At 38.3% G+C, this 11763-nt stretch overlaps 1 protein-coding gene across 1 annotated transcript; it reads left to right on the top strand.

Moving 5' to 3' along the window:
• The first annotated feature begins 154 nt into the window (after positions 1-154).
• RPL26L1 (ribosomal protein L26 like 1) lies at positions 155-9010 on the top strand. Its single transcript, XM_044661680.1, has 4 exons — positions 155-383; positions 674-846; positions 3018-3158; positions 8842-9010. The coding sequence occupies exons 2-4, from the start codon at positions 679-681 to the stop codon at positions 8968-8970; spliced, it is 438 nt and encodes a 145-aa protein (XP_044517615.1). The 5' UTR covers positions 155-383; positions 674-678; the 3' UTR covers positions 8971-9010.
• The last annotated feature ends 2753 nt before the right edge of the window (positions 9011-11763 follow it).

Genomic DNA, 11763 nt, shown 5'->3' with positions numbered 1-11763 from the left:
GGGGGTGGAGAGAGAGAGAGAGAGAGAGAGAGAGAGAGAGAGAGAGAGAGAGAGAGAGAGAGGGAGGGAGAGAGAAAGAGAGGGAGAGAGAGAAAGAGGGAGAGAGGGAGAGAGGGAGAGAGGGGGAGAGAGAGAGAGGGGGGGGAGAGGGAGAGGGAGAGAGAACAGAGACACGCGCGCGCGCGGGAGCGCGCAGTCTTTCACAAACTTGGTCAGCCTCCAAAGCTGCAATAGCTAAAGAGAACCACGCGGTGGCGAAACCTACGCCGGGACCGCCGGATGTCGGTGCCTCAGACCTTCTTTCCTAGCGCCGCCGGAAGTTGAAGAGGTTGCGCTTCCGGTGTCGCGCGACACACGTGTCTCTCCTCGGGTGGCCCTACTAGGTGAGTACCTGTTTCACACACTTTCCCCTTTTAGTCTCCTGTTCGGTAATTGGCCGCCTGGCCGCTGCTCGCCCATAGAGAGAGGGGATTCCCCCTGCCGCTGGCACCGGATGCGGTGAGGACAGGCCGGAGGTCAAAGCGGCCTCGCCGTGCGCTGTGCTGTTGTCCGAGCCTCAGTTTCCTCTTTTGCACTTAAGTAATACCTGTCCTCCGGAGTGGTTGGGAAAAACTCAAAAACACGCTGACGCGTGTCTTTGCTTCCCCGCTTTCCCCCTCCCCGCCTTGTTTAGCCAAAATGAAGTTCAATCCTTTCGTGACCTCGGACCGAAGCAAGAACCGCAAGAGACACTTCAATGCGCCCTCGCACATTCGCCGCAAGATCATGTCCTCTCCGCTCTCGAAAGAGCTGAGGCAGAAATACAACGTTCGCTCTATGCCCATCCGAAAGGACGACGAGGTCCAGGTGAGTGTGGGGGAGGGATAGGGAAACTCAGTTTAGTCTATGGATAGAAAGTAAGCCCAGCCTACTTCCTGTGGAGGCTGGAAGACAGCCCACCCCCACCCCACCCTACCCAAACTACCCTGGTGTCAGTATGGAAATGAGAATTTCTGTTATAGTTAATTATCATATAACATTAATAAACAATTGCAACTTTTTATAATTAATGCTTATTATCTATTGCACGCTATGCAGTAAACACTAGAACATTAATATAATGTAGAACGATATTATAATTTTAAAGCTCCCTGCAAGACAGTTGGAGTCAGATTTGTATAAATTCCACAGGGAGAAGTTATAGTTAAGTGGCTTAGTTGTTTTCAGTTCAGTGGTAATGATGGATACTAGTTTTGTTGCAGAGACTTTTTAAAACTAGTTTAGGTGTTTAAGATGGGCTGTGAGGGCCAGTGGTGGCCTGCCATTTTTCCAAGTAGAAAAATATTTACCTGGTACTTTGTTCTCATGTAAGTTCTTTACAAATTTAGCTGTTGAAGAACATCAGTAGTTTAATAGTGGCCTTTTTATTATTAAACATCTTTGGAAAGTTTTTCTGCCAGACATATCGTAGTCTATATTTGTTTCTGAAGGAGGAATAACTGCTTTCTTTTCAGCCTGAGAAATGCTCCATAAATTGAACAGGCTATATAAACAGCCTTCTCATCTTTAACACTTCAAAAGGACTTTTATTTGGTTTGTTTTTAGCTTATCTCTAAAAAGATACCAATGATAAACCTTCCTCATTGCCACAAATTTACTATGGCCAGAAAATTTTATCACCCACTGGCCAGGTTTTGTTGATTAGCCTCTTCAAATTAGCTGGAATGGCCCTTGAAATGACAAGCAGAATCCATCACTAGAGATCTTTTCAACTTGGTAGAACAAACTGGAGTTTGCATTCTGCTGCCATAGCATTGAGAATCCATAGTCACCTCCACATGACTGTGAGTCATTCAATAAATATTAAGTACCTATTATGTATCAGGCAGTGTTCTAAGCACTGAGGACACAAAGGCAAAAGTTAGTCCTCTCAAAAAGCTTACAGTCCAATGGAAACAACATGAAAACAAGTGTATACAAAAAGACATATGTAGGATAATTTGGGAATAATCAATAGAGGAAAGGCTTCCTGTAGAAAGTATAATTTGACTCTCTACAAGAGGACACTTGAAGTCAGGTGTATTCCCTGTATGTGAGATAAATTTGGAAGTAATCAACAGAGAAAAGACCTTCTAAAGGAAAGTAGAATTTTAGGTGGTATTTGAAGGAAGTCAGGAGAGGGGAACATTTCATGCATGGGAAAAGTTACTGACCTAGAGAGTTAGAGGAATAGCAGAGAAGCCAGTGTCACTCAGTTGAATGGATGGAAAATGGTTGGAGAGAAGATGGTATAAGTTTGAGAAGCCTGGAAAGGTTGAGGAGAAGGGGAAAGTCACTAAGGGCGTTGAATGCCAAATAGGATTTCTTTTTGATCTTGGCAGTGATAGACACCAGAGGGGCGACATGACATCTGTACTTTAGAAAGATCCAACAGTTGGATGGAGAATAGACTGGAGACTTGTGGCAGTAAATGAGTTATCGTTGTAGTTTGGCAACAGCTTTTTTACTTAGCAGTAATTTAGTCAAAGCAAAACAAGTAGCTTTTTCTTTTTTGTCTTGCAATTACATTCCATGCTGTATTTTTTTCTGTTCCTTAGTAGTGAACAGAGCACAGAGCTAGGTGCTATAGGTAGATATAAAGAAAAAATAAGGCATCATCCTTCAAGTGACTTCTTACTGCTCATTTGAATAATGTTGAGATAGAAATTCAGCCCAAGGAATTTTTTTCCATTTGCTTAAAAAAAGTCTACTGAATAGATTCTGGATAAATCAAATAGAGCTAGTTTTGTAAAAACTGAATGAGAGACCAAATTAAAACCAAATATTTGCAAATTTTATTGCCCAAGATTGATGGCTAGGAATATACATTTTTTTCCTATTGTATTCCCTGTTTTTACTTAATAAGGAATGAAAATTTCCCATTTTGTTTAGATTCCAAATTTAAGTTTTATTAAAATTAAATAGTCTTGTCATGATTTAAATACATTAGAAGTTGATAGGATATGTTGATTTTTTTTTTTTATTTTTTTACTTTACAGGTGGTTCGTGGACACTACAAAGGTCAGCAAATTGGCAAGGTAGTCCAGGTTTACAGAAAGAAATATGTCATCTACATTGAGCGTGTTCAGCGTGAAAAAGCCAATGGCACAACTGTCCATGTGGGCATTCACCCTAGCAAGGTATGATTTAGATAGCTGGTAACAATAATTGTGGCATGATGATTATTATTGTTAAAGATTTGGTATCTGTAAAAGAGTCATTCTCAGACTTTTTGCTCATAGAACGGTTTATTTTTTGGCCCAAAAACTTTTTGGCATGATCCTTAAAATTGGTACCTTGAGATTGAAAATATAAGTTCTATTTATAGCACACTGACCCAAACCCAAAACACAATGCCCTTTGAGAATCAGCGCAGTCATAGTATTTTTACTTTGAGTCAGCCTGAATACTAGTCCCACCTCTGTGATCTGGACCAGGTCATTTAATATATAGCTGCCTTATCTACAAGATTAGGGATAGCAATCTCTACCTCACAGTGTTATTATAAGTATTATGTGTGCTAATGTGTGTGTAAGTACTTCATACGGTATAAAATGCTCTACACAGAAGTAATAACATAACATTGCCTGTCAGGTGGGTTATAGTTACCATCTTCCTAGGATTAGATTGTCATAGTTGAGGTAAGGAAGTACTAAATTGTGGTAATGGTAGTAGGAAGAGAAAATAGGGGAGAAATGAGAGCTATTGTATAGGAGCCAGTTAGTGGTTGTGGGAGGACCAAGATGATGAGTTCTGTTTTGAATGTCTTGAGTTGAAGCTCTGGTAGGATATAGAGGTGACAACTCTCACTGGGTTTGAGGCTAGGGTTAAAGTATTCAATTTCTAGACCTACAGTATCCTTGGAAGATCCTATTCTTAGAATACCTTGCACTCACTGTGGGCTAAAGGGGTGTCTGCTCTGAGAATTCATGAGGGAAAAGAGTCTGTTGTCATTTAAAGAACCCTGGGCTGAGTTAGAGAAATTAGTAGCATATTGGAAGTTTCAAAGAGTACTTATGACTGACTAGAATCAAGAGAATAAAATCTACACAAAAGTTTAGTATTTGTTTTGCCACAAAATCCTTGTGTGACCTTGAGCAAGTTCTCCCTAAACCTTGGATTAGATGATATGATATATCTCAGGTGTCTTCTTTTTTTTTTTTTCTTTAATTAATTTTTTATTTTTAGAAAAATTTTCCGTGGTTACATAATTCATGATTTTACTTTACCCTTCACCCCCTCAAACTCTTCCCCCCCCCCCCCCCCCCAATTGCTAACTTGCATTTCCACTGGTTTTAACATGTGTGGTCAGTCAAGACTTATTTACATATTATTGATAGTTACATTGGTGTGGTCCTTTCAGGTCTACATCCCCAATCATGTCCTCTTCAACCCAAGTGTTCAAGCAGTTGTTTTTCTTCTGTGTTTCCTCTCCTGTAGTTCTTCTGAATGTGGGTAGCGTTCTTCTCCATAAATCCCTCAGAATTGTCTTGGGTCATTGCATTGCTGCTAGAACAGAGTCCATTACATTCAATTTTACCACAGTATATCAGTCTCTGTGTACAATGTTCTTCTGGCTCTGCTCCTTTCACTCTTCATCAGTTCCTGAAGGTCTTTCCAGTTCACATGGAATTCCTCCAGTTTATTATTCTTTTTGAGCACAATAGTATTCCATCATCAACATATACCACAATTTGTTCAGCCATTCCCCAATTGAAGGGCATACCCTCGCTTTCCAGTTTTTTGCTACCACAAAGAACGCAACTATAAATGTTTTTGTACAAGTCTGTTTATCTATAATCTCTTGGGGATACAAACCCAGCAATGGTATGGCTGGATCCAGGGGCAGGCATTCTTTTATCGCTCTTTGGGCATAATTCAAATTGCCATCCAGAATGATTGGATCAGTTCACAACTCCACCAGCAATGCATTAATTTCCCAGTTTTGCCACATCCCCTCCAACATTCATTACTCTCCCCTGCTATCATTTTAGCCAATCTGCTAGGTGTGAGGTGGTACCTCAGAGTTGTTTTGATTTGCATTTCTCTGATTATTAGAGATTTGGAACACTTTCTCATGTGCTTATTGATACTTTTGATTTCTTTATCTGAAAATTGCCTATTCATGTCCCTTGCCCATTTACCAATTGGGGAATGGCTTGATTTTTTTTTTATGCAATTGATTTAGTTCCTTGTATATTTGAGTAATTAGACCTCTGTCAGAATTTTTTGTTATAAAGATTTTTTCCCAATTTGTTGTTTCCCTTCTGATTTTGGTTGCATTGTTTTTGTTTGTACAAAAACTTTTTAATTTAATATAATCAAAATTATTTATTTTACATTTTGTAATTTTTTCTAACTCTTGCTTGGTTTTAAAATCTTTCCTTTTTCAGAGATCTGACAAGTATACTATACTGTATTCACTTAATTTACTTACAGTTTCCTTCTTTATCTTCAAGTTCTTCACCCATTCTGAATTTATCTTGGTGTAGGGTGTGAGATGTTGATCTATACCTAATCCCATATTGTTTTCCAATTTTCCCGGCAGTTTTTGTCAAATAGGGGATTTTTTTCCCCAAAAGTTGGGCTCCTTGGGTTTATCATACACTGTTTTGCTGATGTCACATACCCCAAGTCTATTCCACTGATCCTCCCTTCTATCTCTTAGCCAGTACCTTATGATTCTACTTTCCTCATTACAAGAATTGTTTTGGGTTTTGGGTTTTAACATAGATACCATCAGAACCCGAGCCTGCTATACAGCTTTTAAGACTTTTCTCTGAAAACTGAGAGACAGTGTGGGAGTGGAGAAGTAAACAGGAAAGGGACAATCAAGCAACAGAATGTATTTTTTCATTTTCATTTGGCATGGTGGAATAGATGTTTTCTCTTTTGTAATTTATTGCAGTGGGACTTAGCTATTAGCTTGCCATACTGTCCTTACTTCATACCCTAAGGCATGGAATACAAAGGAAGTTATATTTTGGGAACATTAGTAAAGTTAGTCACTAGACCTTAATTTAAGATTTTTGAAATACTATTTTTGAGGCAAATTATTGTTCAGTGCCTCTTATTTTTGTCCAGCTTGGTGATCTCATCTGTGTGACAAATTCTTCCTACCAATGTACATCAGCACCTTAGTAACTTATGGTTTTAGAGAGCTTTTTGGAGAGTAAAGAATTGAAATGCCTTGTCTTCATAGACACTAGCCTCTACATCACACTGTTGCTCCCTCCTCATCCCCAACTCCTACTAGAAACAAGATTTTTTTTTAATTTTTATTTTGAATATTTTGCCATAGTTACATGTTTAATGTTCTTTCCCTCTCCCCCTAACCCTCCTTAGCCGACACACAATTCCACTGGGTTTTACACGTATCATCGATTAAGACCTAATTCCATATTATTGATAGTTGGACTAGAGTTATCATTTAGTGTCTACATCCCCAATAATATCCCCATCAGCCTATGTGTTCAAGCAGTTGTTTTTCTTCTGTGTTTCTACTACAGTTCTTCCCCTGAATGTGGCTAGTTTTCTTTCTCATAAGTCCCTCAGCCTTACTCTGGATTCTTGGATTGCTGCTAGTAGAGAAGTCCGTTATGTTTGATTGTACCACAGTGTATCAGTCTCTGTGTACAATGTTCTCCTGGATCTGCTCCTTTCACTCTGCATCAATTCCTGGAGGTTGCTCAAGTTCACATGGAATTCCTCCAGTTCATTATTCCTTTGAGCACAATAATATTCCATCACCAACAGATACTACAATTTGTTCAGCAATTCCCCACCCAGAGGACATTCTCTCATTTTCCAATTTTTTGCCACCACAAATATTTTTGTACAAGTCTTTTTCCTTATTATCTCTTTGGGGTATAAACCAAACAGCTCTATGGCTGGATCAAAAGGCAAATAGTCTTTTAAAGCCCTTTGGGCATAGTTCCAAATTGCCATCCAGAATGGATGGATCAATTCACAACTCCACCAGCAATGCATTAATGTCCCAATTTTGCTACATCCCTTCCAACATTCTTCACTTTCCTTTGCTGTCATGTTAGCTAATCTGCTAGGTGTGAGGTAGTACCTCAGAGTTGTTTTGATTTGCATTTCTCTATAAGAGATTTAGAACACTTTTTCATGTATTTGTTGATAGCTAGAAACAAGATTTTGGAGTTAACAACCCTCAGTGCATAGGCTACATGGAATGATTACCCTCTCCCTCCTTCTGGCTCATTTTTATCTCAAGTCTAAGGCAGTCAGGGGATATATGCTGCTAATTCCTTATTAATGATTAAAATTGTGTCACACTAGTTAACCAAGCTTTGAGATCATACCCATTTATTAAAGTAAAAGCTAGAAAAGCTTTTTTCCCCCATAAACTTTTCATCTCTATCAAACCCTATAATTTCCTAGGATTAAACATTGATGTCTCTGACTATACAATTTATTCATGGTGTGACAACAATAAAACAAAAATGAAAGTAATTATAGGGTATGAGCCAATTACTGCTAATGCATTTTACTGTTACTAGTTTACTTCTGGAATCACAGTTCTACTCTTCAGCTCTCAGGATATTAGTTAAAGTCTCTCATCAAAAAAATTGTCCTTTATCAAACTATTGACTCTAGGAAGGAGGAAGAGAATCCGAATCAAAACATGTCAGATAACAATTGTTAAAAAATGTCTATGTGTAATTGAAAAAACGATGGGGGGTGGGGAGGGAGGGGACCCTTACATCTTCTGTCTTAGAGAAGAGCAAAGGCTAGGCAAACAGGGCTAAGTGACTTGCCCAGGGTCACATGAGTAGGAAATGTCTGATTTGAATCCAAGTCCTCTTTAACTCCAGACCTAGAGCTTTATCCATTGTGCTTCCTAGCTGTCCCAAGAATTTCCATCATAATGTGTTTTTAGAAGATAAGTATTAAAACCGTTTTTAACTTTTTTTTCGATTATATGTAGAAACAATTTTTGACAGTTGTTTTCTGACATTTCACAATTTGGATTCTATCTTTCTGTCCTGAGGCAGTAAATGGTCTGATATATGTTATATCAGTGTTTTCATGTAATACAAATTTCCATATTCCCTGTGCTATGATAGAAGACATATCACAAAAAAATTCAAGAAGGAAATAAAAGATGGAATGCTTTAATCTGCAATCAGATTCTAATAGTTCTTTGGCTGTGGATAGTATTTCTTATCCTGAGTCCTTGGAGTTCTCTTGGGATCTTGTTTTGCTGATAATAGTTTAGTCCTTCATAATTGATCATCAGATAATAGTTCTATTATTGTTTATGTGGTTCTTCTGGTTCTGCTAACTTTGTATCAGTTCATTTAGGTCTTTCCAGGTTTTTCTGTACTCATTTAGTTGGTCATTTCCTATGGTGTAATAGTGTTCATTACAACCACATACCACAACTTGTTCAGCCATTCCCCAATTGCTAGAGACTCCCTCAGTTTCCAATTTTTTGCCACTACAAAGAGAGCTACTAAAAATAAATACAAGTCAGTCTTTTTTCTCTGTATCTGATCTCTGAGATATAGACCCTGTAGCGATATTGCTGGGTTAAAGGGTACATAGTCTTTATAGCCATCACAGTCAATAGTCTCTCGATATTAACAGTAACCTCTAATCTCAAGATTGTGTTTTGTTTTGTTTGCTTTTTAAAGATAAGAGTGACAGTATCTACAGTCCCTGTGGGAGAAGCCATATTAGTGAATTGCTGGGTTCTGGAAGCTGTTAGAACCATAAGTCTTTGAATATTTCATTGTTGGTATGAATTATATTTTAAATTGAAGAAATATTTGTTTTCTGAATTTTTTTTAACAGGTAGTTATCACCAGGCTAAAACTGGACAAAGATCGTAAAAAGATTCTTGAGCGAAAAGCCAAATCTCGACAAGTTGGAAAGGAGAAGGGCAAATATAAAGAAGAAACTATTGAGAAGATGCAAGAATAAAATGGTCTGTTGTACAGTTGTAATTAAAAATTAAAATTAAGACATAAGTTTTACGTGTATTCTTTGGGGTAAATCATTGTCAACATGTACTTGCATGGGTAGATTCCTATTTCTACTGTTTCCGTTTTGCCTCTTGGTTTATTCTTGATACAGGGGATCACTAAAACCTTTTACAATTTTGGCTTATGATTTCCTGGGTAAAAAAGGGGAATTTTTTCAAATTGCTAGTTAAATTTATTTCATTTTTAAGTCGCTTCTACTTGTTACATTCAATTTATTACACTGTTCCATTCATAAATCTTTTTCAAAACATGGAACAGCCAAGCAGAAAGGAAATAGTATTTTCACATCTTGCTCCTGAACTTCTCTCCTGTCAAATTTTTCCCTTCTTCTAGTAGCAAGAGCCAGGACCAGTCCTCAGTACCTGCATTTACCTCATTTTCTAGTTCCTTAATCTACTTTATTCATTCTTTTTTTTTTTAAGTTCCTGTAGGTTTAGTAAAAGTATTTAAGAGTATAGTGCAGGGGTCAGCAACCTTTTTGGCCATGAGAGCCATAAACGCCACATTTTTAAAATGTAATTTTGTGAGAGCCGTACAATGCTCATAGTGTGCACTCCTGTAACAGCGCCTGAAAAAAAAATTGACTTTATGGCTCCTGCAGAAAGAGCCATATATGGCCCTCAAAAGAGCCATACGTTGCCAACCCCTGGTATAGTGGAAAGAGCTCTGGAATATAGTCACAAGATTTGGATTATAGTTGAAGCTTCCTCACATAATAGCATGATGACAATTACATTACAGTCTTTCTAACTCACTTTCCTAACCTGTAACCTGGAGATAGTAATATTTGTCCTTGAAATGATGAATGTTGACAGCACTTTGAAAAAAAACATATTATAGTAACAGGCTATTACCATGGGTCCATCTCAGTCTATAATCAGTAAACATATTAAATGCCCACTGTAAGCTCACTGGGGTTTGAAATACGAAAAAGAGGGGTAGCTAGGTAGCACAGTGGATAGAGTACCAGGCCTGGAGTCCAGAGGATCTGGAATCAAATGTGGCCTCAAACACAATGGGCAAAATCACTTAGCCCTAATTGGCTAGCCTTTGCCACCACTCTTTGTCTTTGAAATGATACTAAGACAGAAGATAAAGAGTTTAAAAAAATACCCAAAAAAGAGTCTTGTGCCCTCAAGAAGCTTACTTTAGTGAAAGAAGACAGCACACAAAAAGAGCTGAAAAGGGGAGAGATAAGAATGGAGAAGTCAAAGAAGTCCAAAATGATTGCATCCATTTGGGGAATTGAGATGACTGACTTATGGGGGATGGACAGATTCTACCTTCCATACAGGGACAGAGGGTACTGATAAAAGTATGAGTAACAAGGCTGATTAGATCTTGCAGAATGAAATTTTTCCAATGATAAGTTTATTAGGGATATGGTAGAGATCAAAGAAGTTGCCTGTAGCTGCAAAAGCCTAACTGTCTATTTGTGAACTGCCCACTCCAAATGGGTCTTCATAAGAGGAAGACTCAGAAATAGAAACTAAGATGAGTTTTATCTATTTTTGCATAGAAAATGCTAACCTGGTAAAATTTTGAACTGGTTTTCCAATTATTAGTGGAGTTTTCATATGATATGAATTCAGCCAGAAACTCTTTTTGGGTAATGTAAATCTTTGCCTTAGACTGTCATCCAGTGTCTTCCTTCCAGTATCCAGACATTGTAGAAAATCCAGTTTCCTACTGACCCAGCTTCAAAGTATATGTTCACCCCTGCCATGAGTACCTAGTAACTTACTGTTGCCTTTTTTCTATCAGAAATCCTAATGGGTTCCTATTTTTTTCAAACCATGGTATTCAGTATTCAAAGGTTTATTCACCTGGAAGCCTTGCTATAGATAGATACACATCTTTAGCTTTCCCTTAGCAAGAAGAACCTTTGGGCAATTGGGATTCATGTTGACAGTGAAACAACTACTGTGGGTTAGAAGGAAGACAATAGCATTTGAATAGTGCTTTAAGGTTTGTAAAATACTTTAGGTATTATTTCATTTGGAAATAGCCACCCTGAGACAGATACTATTATTATCTTCCTATGAGGAAGTGGCTAGTGACTCCACTTCCCTAAATATAAGGCCTTAAGAGATGCTGAGCAGTACCAATACCCTCTACTTAGGGTCTGCCTTCAGGATTGAGACAAGTAACCCTTTTAATGTATAAATTAGGGGTCATATCTCAGCAAATCCCTGAATCTCATCCTTCCTTCTCTATACCTGCTTTGTAGCAGTGGGGCAGCTTAGCCCCATGAGATAACTATGGTGCATATTTGAATGTTAGATTAGGGAAGCCAGAATTTGTCTGTTATCACCTCCCTCCCCACTCCCACATCAGTCAGTGTATAGAGCCTCTTTATATCTTAGTATAATTTCCCTAAAATGCCCCCTGTATTCTCCATAGACAAGAACTAAAGGAGGGAAGGAGGAAGACTCTCAAAATGCACTGTAGTCATTAAACTGCCTGAGTACTAGGGGCAGTCCAGTGGTTACTGAGGAGGAGAACAAAATGGTAGGAGAAAGTCAAGAAAAGCTTTATAAAAGAGCTGGAACTTCTAGGAAGGGTAGAACTTAGATAGGAGAGTGGAAATCATTTTAAACAAAAGAAAACAGTAAAGGGATACAGGCAGAAGTGCAAATGGAGTGTTTTGGTGGATGAATTGCTAGTCTGAACCAACAAGAAGCCAAGTGGGTGAGGCCTGACATTTTAAAATGTTTAAAATGTTTGATGT

Source organism: Gracilinanus agilis, chromosome 2 (assembly GCF_016433145.1).
Source record: "Gracilinanus agilis isolate LMUSP501 chromosome 2, AgileGrace, whole genome shotgun sequence".
Classification (NCBI taxonomy): Eukaryota; Metazoa; Chordata; class Mammalia; order Didelphimorphia; family Didelphidae; genus Gracilinanus; species Gracilinanus agilis.
This window is presented reverse-complemented; position numbering and strand designations above follow the sequence as displayed.

What these genes read in the sequence shown, in the direction of transcription:
- RPL26L1 (XM_044661680.1), top strand. Translation starts at nt 679, where the DNA reads ATGAAGTTCAATCCTTTCGTGACCTCGGACCGAAGCAAGAACCGCAAG. An exon ending in GAAAGGACGACGAGGTCCAG is followed by an intron (nt 847 to 3,017) that starts GTGAGTGTGGGG and finishes TTTACTTTACAG; the next exon opens with GTGGTTCGTGGACACTACAA. An exon ending in TGGGCATTCACCCTAGCAAG is followed by an intron (nt 3,159 to 8,841) that starts GTATGATTTAGA and finishes TTTTTTTAACAG; the next exon opens with GTAGTTATCACCAGGCTAAA.